The 24585-nt window shown below is 44.0% G+C and overlaps 1 protein-coding gene across 3 annotated transcripts in view; it reads right to left on the bottom strand.

Annotated features, from left to right (window-relative positions):
- Positions 1-10851: 10851 nt before the first annotated feature.
- Positions 10852-24585, bottom strand: part of LOC143996460 (prostatic acid phosphatase-like) — a 115798-nt gene continuing 102064 nt past the window's right edge. The window contains exon 11 of one of the 3 annotated variants that reach the window (XM_077491515.1): positions 10852-11666. In XM_077491515.1, the coding sequence (XP_077347641.1) occupies positions 11548-11666 (119 nt within the window). In that variant the 3' untranslated portion in view covers positions 10852-11547. Of the gene's footprint in view, positions 11667-22767; positions 22971-24585 lie in introns of those variants that run through there. The other 2 variants (XM_077491518.1, XM_077491514.1) reach the window with 2 other exon arrangements.

Raw genomic sequence — 24585 nt, 5'->3', positions numbered from 1 at the left:
ACGCCCTTACCTACAAATGACCACATACATGGTAGAATATATAGCTCATCATCAATCTATTAAATAATCAGACAATCTGGAATCAATTGATTAGCAGTTCATTATATGAAATTCTTTGTAAATGCATAACATTATTTAATCTTGGAACAAAATAATCAACAGGTGTATCAATTTCCCCACACCACCAAGAAGAAATTGTCAGTTGGGAACCCTATATAAGAAATAATACAAAAATGGTGATATAAAGAAAAAACCTATATTATAATGTACATACACATCTAATGGATATCTGTCATATCATGAAAAACATGCAAAAAATTTAAAATATAAAATATATCATATGATCCTTACCCTGTAAAAGTATAAAAAATATACAAACTTAGAGAAATAAATCCAAGTCGAAGTCTGAAACCCCTTGGGTTGTAGGGTATCAAGCCGATATATCCAATTGACCTCTCTTTTTCTCAAGTCCTGTTCTCTATTACCTCCCCGTTTCTAGGTACACCATCAATAACCATATATCTAAGTTGTGATAGTGTATGCCCTTTTTCTATAAAATGTCTTGCTAGTGGTAGTTTATCCAACCTATCCCTGATAGAATATTTGTGTCCCGCGATACGGTGTTTCACTTTCTGTATAGTCTCCCCCACATATAGGAGGCCACATGAGCATTTGATGATGTATATTACATAGGAGGATTGACAAATGTAATGATATTTTATTAGTATGTTATAACCTTTGTGGGAATAAGAAAAACTCTCACCCTTAATCATATTTGTACACTATATACAGCAGAGACAAGGGAAGGAGCCTTTGTTTTTTGGACCTAGGGATAGGTGTACAATATTTGTCAGATTTTACTAGTCTGTCATGGATAGCTCTCCCTCTACAGTATGAGGGCAAAGGGGGAGGGTAAAATGCTGGAACTGTGGGATAATTGCTATTCAAAATCGACCAGTGTTTTTTTTTTAGTAATGGTATTTATCTGATTAGAAAAAGGATGGAATTGTGATCACTCGCAATTCTGACACTTGTGAAATTAGATTAAAGGAAATGGAAGACAGACTGCGACAACCTTTCATTGTCCAGTCATAAGATGAGGCCGGGGAAGAAACCTATATACTGTATATTACTAAAGTGCAGCAGAGAAAAATCTCATCATCCTCTCTCTCCTCTGCACATAAAAGATCACAGATTGTTAGAGACAGATTGTTGCATGCTACCTTTTCCAATCATCCACCAACTCCAGGTACTAATTGGTTACTCATCTATCAGACACCATGAGGTGGGTGCCCATGTTGGCATTGTACTCAATGTAATTTTGTAGAAATTGTATTCAATGTAATTTTGTAAAAATACATTTTTTACACACCTGAGGACAGAATTTTTTTTTCCAATTAAATTGCTTGTAAACTGCTTTTCCAGAAATATACTGTATCTTCTGTGTACAGGTATGTGTTGGACAAACCTCACATGAATTTAAATTAGATTTGGTGAACACAGAGCAAAGTGGTGGTGGTGGGGTGACCTTACCTTACCAGTAGCACGCCATTCCAAGTTCACACTTATGATTCATTGTAATTTAGGAAGTCAAACGTCTATCAAGAGGGAGGGGGGACCCGGCCAGGTCAATACTGCTGAGGGAATTATATTGGATTTATAAACTAAGCACATTATACCCAAAGGGTATAAATGAAGAATGCGATCTTACTGTGTTTCTTTGACTTATAGACTTAAGTTGGCTATACACTGTACAATCAGATTAGACGGTCTCCATTAGATCCACCATTTATTATATAGTGCTCAGGCTTGCCCGATGAGTTGGTCTGGGGATGTCCCTTTGCTGGATTGGGGATGTCTCTTTGCTGGATTTGGCTGTCTCTTTGCTATATGGGGATGTCTTGCTGGATTGGGTAGTCTCTTTGCTATATGACACTGTCTCTTTGCTGGATTGGGATGCCTCTTGAGATGGGGCGCTGGCAAACGGCAGCGCCCCATCTAAGCCCCCCAGGGATTGGGCTGCCCAGTCTAAAATGCCCGGGCCTATTTTTGGTCCCAGTTTGGGCCTGATTCTACCCATTATGATGGAAAAACATTTTAAAATTTTAACTACAAGTTCATTTAAAATATTTTGCTTCAGTTGAGTTCAAAAAAATGAATGTCTTTGTTTTGAATTAAAGCAGCTTTCTTCTAAAGACATTATAAATACATCAACAAATACAGTGCCTTGCGAAAGTATTCGGCCCCCTTGAACTTTTCAACCTTTTGCCACATTTCAGGCTTCAAACATAAAGATATAAAATTTTTATTTTTTGTGAAGAATCACCAACAAGTGGGACACAATTGTGAAGTGGAACGAAATCTATTGGATTTTTGAAACTTTTTTAACTAATAAAAAAATGAAAAGTGGGGCGTGCAAAATTATTCGGCCCCCTTGCGTTAATACTTTGTAGAGCCACCTTTTGCTGCGATTACAGCTGCAAGTCGCTTGGGGTATGTCTCTATCAGTTTTGCACATCGAGAGACTGAAATTCTTGCCCATTCTTCCTTGCAAAACAGCTCGAGCTCAGTGAGGTTGGATGGAGAGCGTTTGTGAACAGCAGTTTTCAGCTCTTTCCACAGATTCTCGATTGGATTCAGGTCTGGACTTTGACTTGGCCATTCTAACACCTGGATACGTTTATTTGTGAACCATTCCTTTATAGATTTTGTTGTATGTTTGGGATCCTTGTCTTGTTGGAAGAGAAATCTCCGTCCCAGTTTCAGGTCTTTTGCAGACTCCAACAGGTTTTCATCCAGAATGGTCCTGTATTTGGCTGCATCCATCTTCCCCTCAATTTTAACCATCTTCCCTGTCCCTGCTGAAGAAAAGCAGGCCCAAACCATGATGCTGCCACCACCATGTTTGACAGTGGGGATGGTGTGTTGAGGGTGATGAGCTGTGTTGCTTTTACGCCAAACATATCGTTTTGCATTGTGGGCAAAAAGTTCGATTTTGGTTTCATCTGGCCAGAGCACCTTCTTCCACATGTTTGGTGCGTCTCCCAGGTGGCTTGTGGCAAACTTTAGACAAGACTTTTTATGGATAGCTTTGAGAAATGGCTTTCTTCTTGCCACTCTTCCATAAAGGCCAGATTTGTGCAGTGTACGACTGATTGTTGTCCTATGGACAGACTCTCCCACCTCAGCTGTAGTTCTCTGCAGTTCATCCAGAGTGATCATGGGCCTCTTGGCCGCATCTCTGATCAGTCTTCTCCTTGTCTGAGCTGAAAGTTTAGAGGGACGGCCAGATCTTGGTAGATTTGCAGTGGTCTGATACTCCTTCCATTTCAAAATGATCGCTTGCACAGTGCTCCTTGGGATGTTTAAAGCTTGGGAAATCTTTTTGTATCCAAATCCGGCTTTATAATTTTCCACAACAGTATTACGGACCTGCCTGGTGTGTTCCTCGGTCTTCATGATGCTCTCTGCGCTTTCAACAGAACCCTGAGACTATCACAGAGCAGGTGCATTTATACAGAGACTTGATTACACACAGGTGGATTCTATTTATCACCAGCAGTCATTTAGGACAACATTGGATCATTCAGAGATCCTCGCTGAACTTCTGGAGTGAGTTTGCTGCACTGAAAGTAAAGGGGCCGAATAATTTTGCACGCACCACTTTTCAGTTTTTTATTTGCTAAAAAAGTTTAAATTATCCAATAGATTTCGTTCCACTTCACAATTGTGTCCCACTTGTTGGTGATTCTTCACAAAAAATTAAAATTTTATATCTTTATGTTTGAAGCCTGAAATGTGGCAAAAGGTTGAAAAGTTCAAGGGGGCCGAATACTTTCGCAAGGCACTGTATCTTGTTGAAAACCTCTTGTAGTGTGTTTTATGTGCATCTGCTATTCTCTTTAGCAAAATTGACATAGATGTTTTGGCTGGATAACAACGGCTTTGAAAATAATATACTGTAATATAGCTGAAAAAGTCAAACTAATATTAAACTGATATGAAAAAATTATATATATAAAAAAAAGGTGCATTTTATTTATGTTAGACGTGAATGGGAAGTGAATTGAGCAACTAGCTGTATCCAGACCTCTACCAATCTGGATTTTAAATAGTTCAGCAGAAACGAATGCACCCACAGATGCAAGAAGAGTCAGATGCAAGATATATATCGCAGACAACATTCCCAAGCAAATCAAATATTTAAAATCTTTCTGTGTGTTAAAGCAGACTTTTACTCGCCTAAGTGACTTAGACATCTTGCACACTGCTGCCAAAATACTGAGCATTTTCAGGCACACATACAGTGTGTTTTTTTTAATGATCTATATACAGCCCATTGTTTTCAATGTGCCTGTACACACAGGTGCTTAACATGCGCTGTTTATAGATAAGTAAAACAAAAAAATGCATAAATCTGAGTTGCTGGTCAGTATTTTATGCATGTATGCTTGTAAAATGCAGTGGCGGAACTTTCAGGGTTGCAGCAGTCACACTTGCAACTGGATCCTGGTGTTCTGCCACTGTGGGGGGGCCCCAAGACCCAGCATCTCTTTGTGCACCGCTGTCTGTCAATTTAGAATGCAGTGGGGGGAGTGGGAGGGGGTTGATCGGCAGCTCTATGGTGCCTGCGAGCTGCGGGATCCCCCAGGGCTAGTAGTTCTCTTCCTAACTGTATACAGTGGAAAGGCATGTATCCGTGTCACTCAGTTTACAAGTGAGTTGGCTCTGCTTCTACACTGTATACAGTCGGGAAGAGAACTACTAGCCCTAGGGAGATCACGTGGCTCACAGGCACCATAGACCTCTGATCGCACCCTCCCACCTCCCCCGTTGGGAAGTCCAGAGATGTGCTGGGGGTTGGAAGTACACAGTGGAGACCAGCCAGGTACAAGGGAACCTTTGGAAGGGGAGGCAGCTGTCTGGTGACCCTGATGTAAGAGGGAGGCCTTCTGGGGGCCCTGACGTAAGGACTGAACTCTATGTGGACCTTGATATAAGGGGGAGCCCTCTGGGGACCCTATTTTACAGCATTGCTGTGCACTGAAACAGTGCTGGTTCAAAAGAGGAGCAAGGACCGGTGGGGGGGGGCTGATCATGGAATCTTTTTAAGAAGCGTGTATATTATCCTGCACTTCCTAGCCTAATGTGTCCCTCTTAAATAATATCTAATGGCTGCAGGCCAAATAATTGTTTTCCCGCAATTGAAAAAAAAATTACAAAAATTGTGTTGGCTGCGCCTAAGTACAAATCACCTAGTGTATTCCGAACAAACTAATAATCAATCCAATATTGCATAAATAAACCACGAATGGCCCAGATGACCCAGACCTGAAGGCCAACTGGGGATTTTTTATGTTCCAAGTAATGTCTCGGAACACTGTTTGTCACATCCATTTTCGATGAACCGTCTGTACTCACTAAATCATTTGCACAAAGTGCGATTGGGTCTACCTATGTAATAAAGGCCACAAGGACTTCTTAGAAAATAAACAACGTATTCGCTGGAACAATTGTAAAAGGCATAGGTTTTACCCTGAACTGTAAAGGTTTTTTTTTTTTTTTTTAAAGACAATTTTTATTGAAAATGTATATGAACAGGGTACAAAGTCAAAGTCTACAGCAGATGAAAATACATGAAGATACGTACACATATGTTGAGAAAGTCAATGATAATTGTACAATGCAAGTAGGTGATCGTGGAAAAAGGATACATTGTCCAATATAATCTTGCATGGAGATAAACCAATAATGGTGTTCAAACATGTGCTATTTTGTCCCCGCTGCCAAGGTTGGTAGGATAGCTACCAGACAATGGAGTCTGGTAATTTCATATTAAACTGAACTTTAATTTAACCTGTGAGTTGAGAGAAAATTGGAGGGCCTCAGCTTGAAAAAGGAGTCCGTTAATGTGTGTGGGAGGAGGGGGTATGACTTCAGAGAGTGAGTCAAAGGTCAGAAGGATGGGGGGTGTTGAGACATGGATGCTTATAGCTGAGCAGACGGACCCATTGAGGTGTCAGAGTATATGTACAGTGGCTTTGTGTGAATCAGTTAGTCTTATATTGTTTAAAGGTGTCAGTAGACATAAAGTGGATCCAGCATGACCAAGTATTGGTGAATTTTGCTGGCGTGTCTTTGGCTTGATGGATTAAGTTTTCCATGGTCGTTATATGAATGATGCGCTGGAGCCATTCTTGTACAGTAGGGATATTCAGGGATTTCCATTTAAAAGGGATGCATAATCTGGATGCATTGACCATGTGCATGGCGAGGGATTGAAAGTATAATCTATTAGACGAATTAGAGTGATGCAATAAGAATTGGGCGGGTGAGAATTCAAGAGTGAGCGTGGTAACTGCTTGGATTATTTAATGTATTTTGGTCCAGAAGGGTTGAATTTTCGGACAAGACCACCAGAGATGCAGAAACGATCCCTGAGTATAGTTACAGCGCCAACAGTTATTAGAAATCGTTGGGTTGAATTTATATAGTGTTAAGGGTGTTTTGTACCATCTAGTTGCCAATTTATATACATTTTCTTGAGTTTGCACGTTTACCGATCCCTTATGGACGTAACGAAAAATATATTTTCCCACTCCCCCTCAGAGAGATCCAGTTGGAGGTCTTTTTCCCATTTTAGGCTCGTCTTATGTTTACCCGTCTCGAGTTCTGAGAAAAGCATGGAATATGTCGCCGATATCAAATGGCGCTGAGGCTCTGTACTAGTGCATAAAGATTCGAAGTCTGTTAAGGGTCTAGACCATTGGGAGTTGGAACTGGTTGCATGAAAAAAGTGTCTGAGTTTCAGATACGTCCAGAAGGGAAAGGAATCTTTTGCCATTTTTGTTGCAATTTCAGATTGGGAGAGGAGGCGGTCATTAATATAGAAATGTTCTGCTCTAACCGTTAGGTGTGGCCATCCGTCTGCAAGAAAGTTTGGGTGATTACCGGGTGCAAACTCCAGATTCAGACATACCGGAGTCATGGGGCTTTTAGCAGATGAGATTTTATGTTTATCGCATGCTTGTTGGAAGGATTGCAGAGTCAGATATATCAAGGGATGTGTGCGGTATTCTCTTGGTATTTGCTGCCGTTTTATCCATGGGGTAGCTGCAAGGGGAATTGGGGAAAGGGAGCGTTCAAGACGAACCCAAGCTTTGTGCTGAGAGTGGATGTTCCAGTCAATTATTCTTGATAAGTGGCAGGCGCAGTAATATTTCTGTATGTCCGGGAGGCCAATGCCACCCTTGGATTTGGGGGCGGTCAATCTGTGGAAGCCTAGCCTTGGGCCATAGGAATTGTGTGCATATCTTCTGATACAATGTAAAGAATGCCAGGGGAAGTTTGATCGGGATGGTCTGAAGGGTGTATAAGACTCTGAGCAGAACATTTTCAGTATCGCCGACCTACCGAACCAGGAGAATTTTTCTGGGGACCATTTTGTTAAATCGTTGGAAATACGTTTTAGTAGCGGAGTGTAATTCAGTGTGTATAAGTCAGACAGTACTGCCGGCAATTGGATTCCTAGGTAAATTAGTGAACGGGGGTTCCATTGAAATGGGAAGTTAGTTTTGCATTGGGCTTGAATATATGGGGGTAGAGTGATATTCAGTGCATGTGATTTGGCGAAATTGATTTGCAGGTTCAATATATTTTTAAATGTCTCAAAATCTTTCAGTAGGTTTGGTATAGTCGTGAGGGGCTCTTTAAGAAAGAGAAGAATGTCGTCTGCAAATGCTGCCAATTTATATGTTTGATGGCAATGCCTTTTATATCTGGGTTATCTCTGATGCGTCGAAGGAAAGGTTCTAACGTTAGGATGAAGATTAAGGGTGATAGGGGGCATCTTTTGGCGGGTTCCGTTTGAGATGGGGAAGGTGTTCGATAGGTGGCCATTGACTTGGATGTTTGCTGTGGGATTAGAATATAGAGCCAATATGAAATTTAGCATGCGCATTGGTAATCCAATCGAAGGGTCTCGGCTAAATAATCCCTGGCCACTCTATCAAACGCCTTCTCCGCGTCGAGTGAGAGAAGGAATCCTGGGGTTTGGGTTGATACTAGCCAGTGATGTATGCTAATAGCTTTGAGAGTATTGTCCCTCGCCTCTCTGCCTGGGACAATGCCCACTTGATCGAGGTCAATGAGTTGGGGGAGAAGGGGGAGCAATCGATTAGCCAGTGTTTTGGCGTACCATTTAAGATCCACGTTCAGTAGAGATATGGGTCGGCAATTAGTCACATTGGAGGTGTCCTTTCCTGATTTCGGTATTACAGTAATATGGGCGTTCAACGGGTCCCTTGGTGGAGTCGTGGGCTTGTCTAAGGAGTTAAATGCAAGGATAAAGTGTGGGGTTAACTTGTCGGCGAACCTTCTATAATATCCTACTGTGAGCCCGTCGGGCCCTGGGCTTTTCCCTGATTTTAGTTGTCGCAGGGCTAGGTCTATTTCTCCCTTATCTAGGGGTGCATCTAGTTCCTGTGCCTGCAGATCTGAAATCGGGTTTGGGCTATATTGTTGTAGAAATTGTCTGATAAGGTTGCGTCTGGAAATGTCATCGTTTACAGGGTCTGCTTGAGGAAGGTTATACAATTTAGTATAGTATTGTACGAATTGGGTGGCAATGTCTGGGGTGCGGTGAAGTTTGCCGCCATCAGCGGCTGTGATAGTGTGTATGGTGGCGTTTGCTTTCTTCATTTGTAGGGCCCGTGCTAATATTTTACCGGTTTTGTTTCCGTATTCGTAAAACCTTTTTTACTTAAAATGTATTTTCTCTGAATTTGTTTATCCAGGAGAGCTAGTAGTTATTTTCTGGCTTCTAGGAGAGCGTTTTTAGTGTCCTCGATATGTGCGTTTTCTGAGAAAAAATAGTTGAGATTGGTTTCAACTTCTGCAGCTATTGCGGGGTCTGTCAGCAATGAGGGGTCAAGTCTCCAGAATGGGGTAGTTGGTAATGTGTCTGGGAAGGACAAAGTAATTGTGATAGGATGGTGGTCAGATATGACCATCGGGTCTATAGTCGCTGCCAGGAGCATGGGTAAGTCTTTCTGGGAGAGGAGGAGGTAGTCAATTCGGGAATATCGATTGTGTGGGGCTGAGTGAAAAGTGTCGTTTCAGCCGTCGGGGTTTAAGAGTCGCCATGTGTCGTGTAAGAGTAGGGATTGCAGGCTAGTCTTGATTTTCCGCAAGGCTTTGTATGGGAGAGAAGAAGATGTCAACGTTTTTTGACCATGATGTTGAACTGAATTGTGGCACACTATTTTTTAAAGCACTGGAACATACTGACTAATTGAGGAGTGTAGTGGATGGGAGTAGTGTGACATTTATTGATTTTGCTGGGTGCAACCTTGCTTTTAATGTTCTTGACTTTGCGATATGACACTTGGGTACCTGGGTGAGAGATGTACCTAAAAATGGATCTTTGAGTAGGATCAGCCTGATCTGCCAACACTTTCAAGTATATCTATCAGGTGTCCAGCATTTCAGGACCCTGCAAACTCCTGTCAGACCATCCATTTTGGCGGCTCACCCTCAAAACTTCCCAACAACAAGAATAGTCAGATAGGCCAGGGGTTTGTGGTAAAGTTCACAGAACTACAGTAACTGGTGTACGATTGAAGTGTTTAATCTTCTCTGCAATCATTTTGCAGTGGCTCCTCTGAACAGCCCTTGCATCCTTTTCCCACGCATCCTCTCGCTACAAGCAGTTCGTTCTCATGTTCGGTTTACTCGTAAAAATCCAAACTTTTTATTGGACATTTATGTAAGATTGGGGCAGGTTTTGCAGGTTCCAAACAGGGGGTCACTTCTTATATCATCAGGTACACGGGGCACTGGAGTTCCTTCTGTTATAGATTCATACAGGAACCCTATAATGTAGTCATCCGGGTATACGCTACTTTTCTAGCCATATTGTTGTTACTTGCCCTTCATCAAAGCTTTCCCGTCACACCTACTTTTGTGTCTTTTTTGCCCTCTTTTAGGTGTACTGACCAGCTAGGCCAAGGCACACCGCAGGTCTTGGTAGTTAGGGTTATTGCATTTCCAAGTGAAGACTTTGACTGCAAGTTAGAAGGCTGACCGGAATCCCTCCTCCTCCTCTATTTCCGTGTCGGCTCGACTTTATAGTTTCCACCCACTCGCTTCCCCCAGACCTTCATTTATACATATTCACTTCATAACACTTTTCATATTCATACATTCAGGGTATGCCCTCTTTTAGGTGTACTGACCAGCTATCGCACAGGGTTATCGCATTTCCAAGTGAAGACTGATTACAAATGCTATAGATTGAGAGAAATAACCAACTGAATGGTTCCACTCGCATTTGGGAAGAAATGCAGGCACTTTTAAAAATCTGGATGGTAACGCAATGGGAGCATCAAGATATCTTCGTAGATAAAATGCATCGGATCGTGTCCACTGCTCCCATTGCGTTTTTGAAAGCACTTGTATTTCTTCCCAAATGTGAGTGTAACCATTCAGTTTATATAAAATTTTCTGTTAAGTGGATTCACACTATGTGAGTTTTTTTTTCTTTTGACCTTCTATGCGTGCATCCACACCACGATTTGTACCTCTGGAGCCTATCCATTTGTGATCTGGGTGCCCTGGAGGAGAATATACTTACCATTACATCTCCCTACTGGCCGAATCTTTTCAATCATTGGTGTATGATCACCTTAAAGCCTGTACAACTCATGGGGCATATGCCTTACATTCAGTCTGGTACAACTCAGTGATTATTGGCGACGACTTTTTACTCCACTTTACTCCACTCCACACACTATAAATGTTCGTTTTGGAAGTAGAATTTTAGTCCAGCCGGATTTATTCATCTATCAACACTTTTTCACATGGACTTAGAATATTAGTGTACAATCACTAATACTTTTTTATTGGGCTTTTCACATTCTGATATTCATGTGTTTTTTTTGGCACTTTAATATTTTCTATATGTCAATTATTGCACTTTACATTTGATAGTTTACTCCTAAAATGTTTACATATATGCGGTTTGATGTTTAAATGCTAAGCATCCTCATTAATTGTTGCACTTTATATTTGATCATTTCTATTGCTAACTGTGATGAGGAGGGCCATTCCATCAACAAAGAATGTAAAAATTGCTAAAATCTATAAAGTTTATATTATTGCTATGTAATATATATCTATGCATTGAACACTTTCTTACCAAGAAATCTCATCAGAGCAAATCTGTTTCATTCACATTGTGTATTTCCTACTTTATATTCCAGAACTGAAGAGATTTTTGTAATCTGTACACATAGTAAAGCATAGTGGGCACTTTTGCTCTCTAAAGCATCATCCAAAAACTCAGATACAAGCGCATCCTCTGATTCCACTTCTACTGTTTTGTTGCAGATTTGTGTGACCTCTTGATGAGATTACAGCAGCAATATTTATTTTTCATCTGCCTTTGTGCCAGATATTTAGTGCCAGTTCTCTTGTTTTTACCCAAGGTCATTTTACTATAACCGCATTTTTAATGGCATACAACTGAGCGTTTCTCCAATGATTTTCTCATACTGCCTCATAATATTCCTTCATCAACCGCTTCCTATAGAGAAGAAACACGACTACAAGACCAAGTAATGCGATGGTCAGGATAACCACAGCAATGGTCAATCCAGTAACCCTGCCTGGGGGGGAAAAACAAAACATAAAATGAAACACCATACAAATATGACCATCAACATACAATATATTTATTGCAGGAACATTTTGCAGTTAGTTCAGATACCTGCACTCTATAATTTCCTCTATTCTGAACTATTCTGGCTATTAGCTGTCATCTCAGATATTTTTCTCACAGCACCACCTGTTGGTGAATTGTGAGATCGCATATTCATTTCTCAATTGTTTAGATTGACTTTACTCTAAAAAGCAGTTTAAAGCGTTTGTTAACCCCAAAAAAAAAGGATCCTGTTCCCTTAAAATATGTTATACAGCACAGTTCTTGTGCTGTGTAATTTGGCCCCATGTATCACCTGAAACACCTCTCCTCTGTACACTGACTACGATATCAGGTCTACTGCGCCGTGACACCGTGGTCAGTGTATGTCCCTCCGATATACGCTGCAATCTGAAGCTCTCCCTGTCTCTCCCTCTGTCCTCCTCCCCCCTCTACTAACTGCCTCTCAGCTCTCACTCGCGCTGCTCTGTTCCTCTTCCTGCTGCTTCAATACATCCCCTCTGTCACATAAAAAGCTGAGTCTTAGTGCCTGTGCTTTATAAAAAAAAAAAAGTAGATTTCTACCTGTTTTTCAGTGTCTTCCAGAGATCACATGACTCCAGGCTCTCTGCTCCTCTCCTCCCCCCGCCCTGGCTGACGTCAGAAGGGGAATCTGGGCCCTGCCCACTGGAGATATCACATAGGTAGAGCAGAGATCCCGGAGTCATGTAATTTTTGTAAGACACTGTTAAAACAGGTAGAAATCTTTTTTTTTTTTTTTTTATAAAGCACAGGCACAAGGATAAAGCTTTTTATGTGACAGAGTTGATAGTAGAATGATCAGTTAGTGACTTAACAACCACTTTAAGTAAAAAGCAGGAAAAGGCATCCATGTAATCATGGGAGAAGTTTCATTTTATAGATTGCTTTCAGCCAACTGTACATCCATCAATGGGTAAAATATTTGAAATGGCAGACTAATGCCGAGTACAGATTAGACATTCTTAATCAGTGCAATTATTAGCTGTGATTATTTAAAAAAAATATCAGTTATGTTGTGCAATAGTCATTCCACCACAGGGGTCACTGTGGCTGAATTCCCATGCTGTAAACTTGCAGAGCTCTTGTTGTAGACTTACCATTGCACCTTTGCTCATGCTAGAGACTTGTCACACAAATTTGCTACAAATTTGAAAAGTGTCAACTAGAACTTGTGTTTCAAGTACTCTGCAAATGTACAAATTGCCAGTGAATATGTTCAGCAAGTTAACAAGACATACAATTCAACACTGTCACAAATGTGTGGAAAGTTATCCTTGCTATCTGGGAGGGGGGCTTTTCTCAGCTAAGCACACCTTCCTGTCTACATGCCTGAACTAACGGCAGATGGATTCCAGGAAGTGAATGTTAAAGTGGAGGGCCACCCTGAAAAAAAAATACATTAAAAATTAGAAAAAATAAAAAAATTAACATTTTTTTTTTAACTTACCAGAAATGCCTGTTGCTAGGTACATCATCCTAATCTCCCTCTTCCTCCTCCGCGGAGATCTTCTGGTCTTCTCTCCTCTGTGCGGCATCTTCTGGGTAATGGGTTGCGCTGTGTTCTGGGAACTGTGTGTCCCAGAACACAGCGCGCCCCATTCACAAAGCACTGCGCGACTCGCGCATGAGCAGTAGGAGACGGGCAGTGAAGCCGCAAGGCTCCACTGCCTGTTTCCCTTAGCCAAAATGGCGGCGCCGGGACCCGAGACCGAGGGACGGGTCAGCCTCGGGCGGCCGACATCGCGGGCGCCCTGGACAGGTAAGTGTGCTTATTAAAAGTCAGCAGCTACAGTGTTTGCAGCTGCTGACTTTTAAAAAAATGTTTTTAAACCGGCCCTCCTCTTTAAATGAATCATCTGCCCAACCTCATCTGAGGTTGGCTATGGCCAACTCAAGTTGGCCATAGCCAGAAATGCTATTGGGGAAAAATAAAGCATGGAGCGAAAGAAATATCCTTTAGGTTAGGTAAACTATACCAGCAGTGAGCAGATTTACCTCCCTTTACTTCAAAGGTTAGTTGCAATCTAGCAGCAAAGTTATTGTTGATCATAACCTGATAATATTTTTTTTACCATATTCTCAGTTTCGTTCTTGCGTAAAAGGGCATTGCTTTTCTGCATTTGACTCAAGGTCCCAGGTGTGAATGGGGAGAAGATGTGTTAAATTTGGTGTTATCGCTCTCACTCTCTCACACTGCTCATTGGAAGTTCAACATAGGACCTCATGGCAAAGAATTGTTGCTCTACATAAAGATAGCCTAGGACAGTGATGGCAAACCTTGGCACCCCAGATGTTTTGGAACTACATTTCCCATGATGCTCAACTACACTGCAGAGTGCAAGAGCATCATGGGAAATGTGGCTCCAAAACATCTGGGGTGCCAAGATTCGCCATCACTTGCCTAGGCTATAAGAAGATTGTCAAGACCCTGAAACTGAGCTGCAGCAAGGTGGCCAAGACCATACAGCAGTTTAACAGGACAGGTTCCACTCAGAAGGGGTCTCGCCTAGGTAGATCAAAGAAGTTGAGTGCATGGGATCAGTGTCTTATCCAGAAGTTGTCTTTGGGAAATAGATGTATGAGTTCTGCCAGCATTGCTGAAGAGGTTGAAGGGGTGGGGGGTCAGCCTGTCAGTGCTCAGACCATACGCCGCACACTGCATGAAATTGGTCTGTTAGGCTGTCGTCCCAGAAAGAAGCCTCTTCTAAAGATGATGCACAAGAAAGCCCACCAACAATTTGCTGAAGAAAAGCAGACTAAGGACATGGAAGCCTGTGGTCTGAAGAGACCAAGATAAACTTATTTGGTTCAGATGGTGTCAAGCGTGTGTGGCAGCAACCAGTTGAGGAGTACAAAGACAAATGTGTCTTGCCTACAGTCAAGCATGGTGGTGGGAGTGTCATGGTCTGAGGATCCATCAGTGCTGCCGGCACTGGGGAGCTACAGTTCATTGAGGGAACCATTAATGCCAACATGCACTAAGACATACTGAAGCAAAGCATGAGCCCCTCCCTTCGGAGACTGGGCCACAGGGCTGTATTCCAATAAGATAACGACCCCAAACACACCTCCAGGACAACCACTGCCTTGCTAAAGAAGCTGAGGGTAAAGGTGAAGGACTGGCCAAGCATGTCTCTAGACCTAAACTCTATTGAGCATAATCTGTGGGGCATCCTCAAATGGAAGGTGGAGGAGCGTAAGGTCTCTAACATCCACCAGGTCCCTAATGTCATCATGGAGGAGTGGAAGAGGACTCCAGTGGCAACCTGTGAAGTTCTGGTGATCTCCATGCCCAAGAGGGTTAAGGCAGTGCTGGAAAATAATGGTGGCTGTCACGGACCCCCAATCCCCCCCCCCCCCCCCGTGGCCACACAAAATATTGACACGTTGGCCCAATTTGGACATTTTCACTTAGGGGTGTACTCACTTTTGTTGCCAGCGGTTTGAACATTAATGGCTGTGTGAGTTATTTTGGGGGGACAGCAAATTTACACTGTTATACAACCTGTACACTCACTACTTTACATTGTAGCAAAGTGTCATTTCTTCAGTGTTGTCACATGAAAAGATAGAGTAAAATGTGTGGGGTGTACTCACTTTTGTAAGATACTGTATGTATTCATTCTGATTCAAAGGTTACTCAACCAAAGACAGATAAAACATAGCTCCTGCTCTTGCACCTTGAGTTAGCAGACTAAAGGCTACAGAAATGCGTATGCTGAGTTTGGATCAAATGCATACGTGTATGAGTAGCGGTATGTTCAAGGTAAAATCAATCTATAACTAAAAGATCAGCTGCCACAGTTGTATTGTGGCAAGTTGGCTCTCCTGGGCGAATTGCTGTCATTGAGAGAACATTTTTTGTCACCTCACCTTCCAGGACGGCAACACATGAGAGATGATAGACTCCTCCCTACAGGAAACACAAATCACAGCTGTTTATAATGCCCCACCTTACCCCTTGTCCCTCAGTATTGGTTGTGTTTCTCCCACAGTGAAACGTTTTTTTTTTTCTCTGACCAGAAGACTAAAAAGAGTCAGATGGTACCCCTGTGAGGCAGGTTTAGGAATGCCAGTGCACTAACCTGCTGTCTCAGAGCTTCTCACAGGTCGCAGACAAAATGGCATTTGTGCAGGCGGTCTGGGCATTTTTTAATCCCCCGCCGTTGCACGCCGCTCAGCTGCTTGGGTCTCCTCCTGTCCTCCTCTGGTGCAGTGGGTGCAATTTTGCAGGAGTCCAAACGATCTAAGCACCAAGGGGAGGACTCTGTGCGCTCCAAGCCTCACTCTCAGGCTAAAACTTCCTGACACAGCAGGAAGAGGGCGGAGCAAGCCCAACGCGACCCAGGAAGTGGGTTTAAAGCATGGAGGAGACGCCTGACCTGCGTGGTGGAGACTGAAACATTCCTCCTCACAGCAGGGCTCAGTGAACTGTAAGGAGCTAAAAGTCTGTCAGAGCCCAATTCAATGACAAGGAGGATGGAAAACGGCACAGGTGGCTGCAGGCAAGAGCAAGCCGGGTCGGGTAAGTGCTGTTATTTTACCTACTTGGGGGGTGACACCTGATTAGAAAGATCCCTGGTAATCTCCCATGCTCTCACCTCTGGGGAGGGGGGCCTGCATCCATGATAGAGGGGACAGGAAGAGTGAGTGTGGCTTGTTTCCTCTTTTCTTGCAGATTCCCCAAGTGGAGCACTGGAGGTCTCTAACAAACCACCTTCCTTATCCGTTAGCACAAGTGCCAGTAAAAAGTGTGGTAATTGTGGGGAAAGATTGTCAAAATACCACATCAAGCCTTTTTGTTATAGGTGTATTAACAGAGCTGGCTGGGAAAGAAGCCTCAGGATTAATGAAAGATTTTCTCAAGTCTGTGCAAAAGGATATGTTCGCCACTATACAATCTTTCTGCACCTATACTCACATACCTATAGCAGTAGATTCAGAGGAACTCGCCCCTAAAGAGGGTCCCTCATCACAGGATAATTTACTCACCAAGCCAGGACCAAGTATCTCTTTACCTTTCTCTCAGGGGCTTCTCCCGGCTCAGTCCAGGGAAGAGGATGAGATAGAGGAAGCAGAAAGCCAGGCGATATCTGAGCTCTCTTCAGAAGAGGTCTGGATAGTGATGTAGAAGACATCAAGTTAAGTAGACACCTCTTCGGCTTAGAGGAGGGACTCCTCCAGGCTATGTCACTGAAGAAATTTCTGAACCAGTTAAGGAAACCTCTGCACAGAATAAGATGTACAGGGGGCTGGTTAAAACCAAGCTAGGATATTTCCCCTACACCTGTCTCTAAAAGATGTGGTTCTTCAGGAGTGGAAATTTCCTGAAAGGAGTTTGGTCAGTCCTAAAACCTGGAAAAGAAGGTTCCCCCACAAGGAGGAGGAAGTGGAAAAATTCTTAAAGGTCCCATAGTTGGACGCCGCCCTTTCCCAGTTGACAAAAAAGTCTAACCTCTTCTTTGAGGACTCTGGGAACATCCGGGACGCAATGGACCGAACATCAGAGTCCCTGCTGAAAAAAGCCTGGGAGTCCAATGCTGGCTCTTGCCCCTGCATTAGCAGCAACCTGCGTTGCCGGAAATGCAGACTTCTGGATAAAGAAGCTTAGTAGACTCTTCTCCCAAGTAAATAAGTCTCAGGATATTCTAGATTCCTTTCAGTGATAGGGAAGGCTGTAGCATTCCTGGCTGACGCAGCAATGGATTCCGTTAAAGCCTCTGCAAAAACCAAGGCTAAATCCCAGGGGGGACAGCCTCTGACCTTCACTGGCCTGGACCTGGAGAGAGCTTTAAAGAAATTCTTTACAAAACAATCTTGCTGCAGGGGGGCCTGAAGAAAGACGCTTAAAGCGGCAGCCTGTACCTTCAAGGTGCTGAAGGAAAGCCCTAGTTCCACTCCTGCCTGTTAGAAGTCCAGTACTGCTGGAATACCTGGATCTTCCTGCCCCTGTTCTGCCAGCCAGGAATTGAACCTCTTCCACACCTTGGCGTAAATGGCCCTGGTCACTGGCTTACGGCATTCTAAGAGAGTCTTGATGACCCTTTCTGAAAAACCTTGGGCCCTTAACAGCTGTTCCTCAGATACCACGCTGTAAGTCTGAGGGTCTCTATTTGAGGATGCCGGATAGGATCCTGTGTAACCAGATCCTCCCTCCTCGGAAGACGAATCGGAGGATATATTGCCAATCTCTTTAGGACTGCAAACCAGGCCCTTTTCGGCCAAAACAGGGCTATCAGAATGAGATCCGTTACCTGGGTCTGAAATTTCTGAAGGACCTCCACAACTAGCCTTACTGGGGGAAAGGCATAGCACAGGTTGAAGTGCCATGCACTGGGGAAGGCATCTATCCCCATCTATCTATGTCTCAAGTCCTCACCACCTGCTCGAACACCTCCTGGTTGAGCGACCATTCATCCTGTTTCACACACTGGCGACTGAGAAAGTCCACCAGCGAGTTCTGAGCCTCCTTTAAATGAACCGCTGACAGCGACACTAGATTCATCTCGGCCCAAGAGAACATTTCTCCTGCTATCTTCTGCAAAGCAGGGCTCCTGGTTCCCCCCTGCTTGTTTATATAGGCAACAACAGCTGCATTGTCCAACCTTACTTGGAGGTGTTGTCCCCTTATTTTTGCTGGAAGGCTACTATCACCCTCTGTACTGCCAGCAATTCCTTCTGATTTGAGGTCTGTCTGGCTTCCACCTGAGACCAGGATCCTTGAGCCAGATCCTTTTCCAGGTGTGCACCCCAGCCGAAAGAGCTGGCGTCTGTTGTCAGCACCAGAGCTGTTGGTCTTAACCACAATAGACCCCTGTCCAACTTGTGAATGGTTCGCCACCACAAAGTCCTTTTGACCTTGGTGGGTATCAGCAGGGGTTCATCTAAGCCCTGTTGGCTGCCATCCCAGCAATGCAGAAGAAGAGCCTGCAGCGGGCGCTGGTGAATCCTTGCCCAAGGGACTGCTGGAAAACAGGATGTCATTAAGCCTATCACTCTCATGACATCTCTGTCCTGGGCTTCCTGATTGGTCTGAAGCCACGCTACTGCCAGACTTACCTTCTCTATCTTCTCTGATGGGAGAAAGACCTTCTCCTCTACAGAGGAGATTCTGTAACCCAGATACATTACTTCCTGGGTTGGGATCAACTGGGACTTGTCCAGATTGATCAACCAACCAAGAGAACACAGGAAGTGTTGCGCCTCCTGTAGATCCTGTTCTAGCTGCTGGTAAGACTGGGCAACAAACAGAAGATCGTCCAAATAGGGCATCACTGTAATGGCCCTGACACGCAGCAGAGCTAGGGCTTCTGCCAGGACCTTTGTAAAAATCCTGGAAGAGGATTCTAGGCCAAACGGAAGTGCCCTGAACTGGAAGTGGAGAATTTCCGAGTTCACCTTGACTGCCAACCTGAGGAATTTCTGGAATTCCCGATGTGTCGGTGCATGCAAATATGCGTCACTGAGGTCGATTGTTGCCATAAAGCAATCGGGAAACAGGAGGTTCGTTATCGTAAAGATAGACTCCATCCTGATAAACCTGTTCAGGGGCTTGGGATTGAGGATCAATCTGAATTTGCCTGATGGCTTTCGAACTACGAACACGTAGGAATATACCCCCTGTCCATGTTCCGCATCTGGTACTCGGCTGATGACATGTTGATCTAACAACTCTCACAACAGCAGACTCAGAGCTTCTGCTTTCTCCCGGTCTCTGGGTAACTTGGTTACTGGGAAGGTAGGTGGGGGAATGGCACTGAATTCCAACTTGTAACAGTTTTTTATTATCTCTAGTATAAACGGACTTGAAGTTGCGTTGGTCCATTGTGGGAGGAAATCCCCCAACCTTCCTCCCACTGGAACACAGGAGTCACTGGAATTTTGAGGTGGTCTGAGGAGGATTTAATAGTATTCCTCCTCTGCCACAACCCTTGTGACCCGAACAGTGTTTTTTAGGCCGACCCTCTCTCTCCTGGGATTTGTTGCCTAAGCCCTCGACGTCTGCTCTCAGGCTTCTTCTTTTTCTCTGGAAAGGCTTTCTTCTTGTCCTGGCTACGTTCCAGGGCCTCCTGGAGCCCAGGGCTAAAAAGGTGGTCGCCTGAGAAAGGCAATCCACAAAGCCTGAGCTTTGATGCTGCATCTCCCGACCAGGCTTTCAGCCATACAGCCCTTCTTGCCGCATTAACCAAAGTCGCAGACCTGCCCGCTAGCTTTACTGACTCTGCAGAAGCATCGGCTAGGAACCCAACTGCCTTAAATAACAAGGGAAAGGATTTCAGCAGCTGTTGTTGGGACGTGCCTGCAGAAATATGAGACTGTAACTGAGTTAACCAGCATTCTAAATTTCTAGCCACACGGGTGGCTGCAAGAGCAGGTTTGAGTGCAATAGAGGAGGCATCCCAAGCCCTCTTTAACAGCACATCACCCCTTTTGTCCATTGGGTCCTTAAGGAATCCTAGATCATCGAAGGCCAAATCAGTCTTTTTGGATACCTTCGCTAGCGGCGCATCCAACTTAGGAACCTTATTCCAAGGCTGGGCCGCATCCTTCTCGAAGGGAAATCTGCGCTTGAGACTGCCCGAAAAGAATGGTCTCCTCTCAGGGTGCTCCCACTCCAGCAAGATTGCGTACACTAGAGATTTGTGCACAGGGAAAACTCTGGATTTTTGAGCAGAGACCCCCTGATACATGAGATCATGCTTAGAAAGCTGTACCGACTCATCTCTGATCTCTAGGGTGTCATAGATCGCTTTTAACAAATCTCCCACATCGTCCGATGTCAATTTGTACGTGGACCCTCTGGAGCAATCCTCCTCTTCCTCAGAGTCAGACCCTGAGTCCACCTGAGAAGAGGCCAGCGACCTGGGCTCCCACTCCCTATCTTCCCTATCCTCCTGACTGAGCTCAGACAGGGAGGGCAAACTTGCCGCTCTAGATAAGGGCACAGGGGGGCCCTGCATCCTATCCATTATTCCTCTAAATGATTTGAAGGTGGATGCAATCTCGTCTTTTACTGACGAAAGGATCTTCTGACACTCTGTCATAGAGTCATCCTTAGATAAATTATTGACACATTCGGGGCATAGCGGCTTCTCCCATTTGGGCCCAAGTTTTGTGCCACAAACAGCACACTTTCTCCTTGGAGGCTGTATCTGAGATCTATCCTGTGCTTTACCCTGAAAGCAAAAGATTAGACAGAAAACAAATCATGAAAGCCTGTTCCCAACCGTCACCACCACTGTGCTCAGGGGGAAGGAGAGAAGTGCCCAGCCCTTCGCCTGTGGTTCCCCACCCAGGGAATGGCCTCGGTCACAAGGACCTTACCCCCTTCCAGAGTAAGCCATGGTCTGCCCTCACCACGCTTACCTGAGAGGTGCTGGTGCCAGAAGAACCGGAGTCGACCGCCTGAACTGCTGCAGTACCCTCCTTGGCTCCTTAGTGTTGTCACAGCCTCTGCTGGATCTACACAGGCTCCGGACGCCCAACAAGCCACACACACTGCGCCTGGAGACTGGAACCTTTGTTTCCTGGTGCCCCCTGATGTTGCGGTCCCACCAGAAAATGCGGCACTTCCATTCCTTGGAAGGCAGAAGCCCCTCCTCGGACGCACATACGATCGTTACCATACCCGGAACGGACATCCCGCATGCCTCGTGGACGCCGTTCGTTTTTGGGCAGCATTCATTTTTCCGCTGAAGGACATTGACCGTTTTTTGCGATAAAAATGGAGGTAGGGGATCTGCCGCTCTTCAGAGGTCTAACTCTCCACAAGTTTATAGGCAGCGGTGTACAAGCAGCCCTCTCTTCACTGCACTAGACAGAGGGGCGCTTTGGGCAGAGGAGAAGGTACTTTAGAGGCTCCCCCCAGGACAGTCCTGGAACATGGAGCTCCCCAGGTTCCTCACATGCTTCTAAAAACAGAAAAGAGAAGACACCTAGAGGAAAAGTGGAGAGCGCTGCACACCCCTAAATACAAATTTTACAAAAAACGAAAGGAATGGGGCTTTTTGGCAGCGGAATAGCAAAGTCAAGTACCTTTGTCATGGTTGTATATAAAAAAATTGATTTATTCAAAAAAATGTCCAATGTCATAGTATAGTTCAATACAATGTGTACAGTATAGCATCTGGTTCATTTTCAGTTTCCATTCACAGCATGCAAGTTTTGTTTTTGGTTTTGTTTTATTTCATCCATAGCACGCGTTGATTGTGCTAATCCACTCACACACATACACCTTTGCAACTCACACCTCACCATGCACCATCACTGTCATGACTATTATTTGAATATTTTTTACATCAACATGCTTTTTTCATTTAAGGACACTATTCTTTAATATTGATCAAATTACTATGTTTACGGGACATATACGACACCGTGCCAAATTGTTACTCAATAACCTCCTTATCGCCAGTCCTTTTATTTATATATGTATATACACTTAGAATTACTTATAATATAATGATACTCTGGTGAAACTGCTATGAGTTTACTTATCTAACTTTACATAATTACTAAATGACTGCTATTGGGTATTGATTGCAGGTGCAGGTTCCTCCGTCCCTCCAGGGGCGTGAATAGTGTGGCTCCTTGTAAGTCCCTCGGGGTGGGCTTTCTTCCTTCCTGGGTGGAGGGGGGCGAACATCAGAGACCTCTCGGATTCCTTAAGCGGCTCTTAGAATCCTGGGTGATAGGAATACCCATTCCACTTTTGAGCGGTAAATATACCATCATTGGCTCACCTAATGTTATCTACATTGACATGTTTTCTAACTCTGAATTCATGTAAATTCTTCCAGATCCACCTGTCCCCCTGAAGAGACCATATGCTGGTCAAAACGCGTCGGGGCTCAACTACTGTATAATACTATAACAATGTGTAATTATACATGTTTTTTTTATTGGATTGTGGAATATGTAATGTGTATTCTCTGAACCAGATGATATACTGTACACATTGTATTGAACTATACTATGACATTGGACATTTTTTTGAATAAATCAATTTTTTTATATACAACCATGACAAAGGTACTTGACTTTGCAATTCCGCTGCCAAAAAGCCCCATTGGGGAAATCCTTTCTTTTTTTGTACAACCTCACATGCTTCTTTCCTGTCCAACAGGAAACATAACAACTGAAGGGGAAGGCCTGGAGGACCTCCTTTTAACCATTTGGGTGAATGTGTTTCCTGTCCTGGAGGGAGGAGCCCTATGTCTCAGAGGCTGTCCTGGAAGACAATAAGAGAAATAAAGTGTGTTATATAGTTTATATCATAGGTCCAGCTGCAGCAGCCTGCAACTAAAATCCTGCTCTAAAAAGGGGACACATTTCCTAGAAGACTGCCTGCACAGCAGGTGGGAAGGAAAATACAGTAACTTGTTTCTGGTGGGAACTTCCTTCAGTTGCACCCTGTTTCCCCAGAGTAATGCATGTCCCATGTGTCTTGCAGCTATCATCTATTAAACACCCCAATTTGACCCAACCCTATTGCACTTTGGAATTTATTTATTCATCATATGTGCATCATCAGTGTTCCACATTAAAGTAGAATTCAAGCTTAACACACCTAGTCTTAAATATGTTTCCTCTCACCTCCTGCTACCTATGCTGACTAACCTCTGTAAAAAAAGATTTGTACACATACTTATTTTTAGTCCACTCTGGTCAGATGATCTGCAACTTTGGCTTCTTTGTGTCAGTCAGCAGTGGCTGTAGGAGAGAGGATGGTGTACTGGCAACAGCTGGGACATACCTACGAGCAACGTCACGACTCCAGGAATTCCCAGCCATTGCTGAATGTTCCATCCTCTCCCCTGCATCCGGCGCTCACTAACACAGGGATCATGTGAACAGACTGGAGAGGACTAAAGCCTCGTACACATGGTTGGATTGTTGTATGACCGAGCGTCTGATTTTTGTCAAAAGCCTGTGTGTAGGATTTTGTCTAGCATATTAACTATCCCCAAATTGTCATTCGAAAAACACGAACATAGTGATGTACTATGAGAGTATAAAAAGGAAGTTCACGTCTCAAGCGCCACCCTTCGGGCCCCTTCTGCTAATTTCATGTTAGTAGAAGTTTGGTGAGCATTGATTCGCACTTTTTTGTTATTTATTTTTATTTGGATGGGAGATAGCATCTCTAATTTAATTTCTGTTTTTTTTTTCTGCACAATTAAAAAATTGTGTAGAATAACACTTGGCTATGTGTTTTTCTTCAAATGACAGTTTGGGAGTAGACAGTTACATAAAAAAAAAACACAATGGAAAATTAACACTGGCCACCAACATAGTTGTATCTTTGATCTTAAAGGGGTTGTAGACTCTTGTGTTTTTTCACCTTAATGCATTCTGTGTATTAAGGTGAAAAAACACCTGGCAGTGACCGGCCCCCCAGCTACCCCGTTTTACTTACCTGAGCCCTGGAATTTCCCATGGTGATGACACACTCTTCCTCTGCCCGGGGTCCTTGGCTCTTGATTGGATGGATTGAGAGCAGTGCAGCTATTGGCTTCCATTGCTGTCGATTAAATCCAATGATGCGCGCCGGGGGGCGGGGCTGAGTCCGGCATTCTGCGTCTATGAACGCAAATGCTGGACTTGGGAGTGCACCTGCAAGGTAACCCCTACGGGAGAGCACTTCTCCTAGGGCAGGCATGTCCAAAGTCCAGCCTGCTGGCCAATCGCAGCCCGCGTTCCGGTTGGGTCAACCTGGTCATTTTGATATATATATCTTTTGTGGTCCCCAATGAATCCCAGAGTGCCTGGAGCCACAAGAGATACATATGCTGGCTGCCTTGGAGGTGGCGGGAAGAGTGCCGTGCATACAGGAGAGGAGTATT

This window comes from Lithobates pipiens, unplaced genomic scaffold (assembly GCF_037356315.1).
Source record: "Lithobates pipiens isolate NorthernLeopardFrog02 unplaced genomic scaffold, aLitPip1_a1.2 Scaffold_19, whole genome shotgun sequence".
Classification (NCBI taxonomy): Eukaryota; Metazoa; Chordata; class Amphibia; order Anura; family Ranidae; genus Lithobates; species Lithobates pipiens.
The sequence above is the reverse complement of the archived record's forward strand: the minus strand, read 5'-3'. Positions and strand labels throughout refer to the sequence as shown.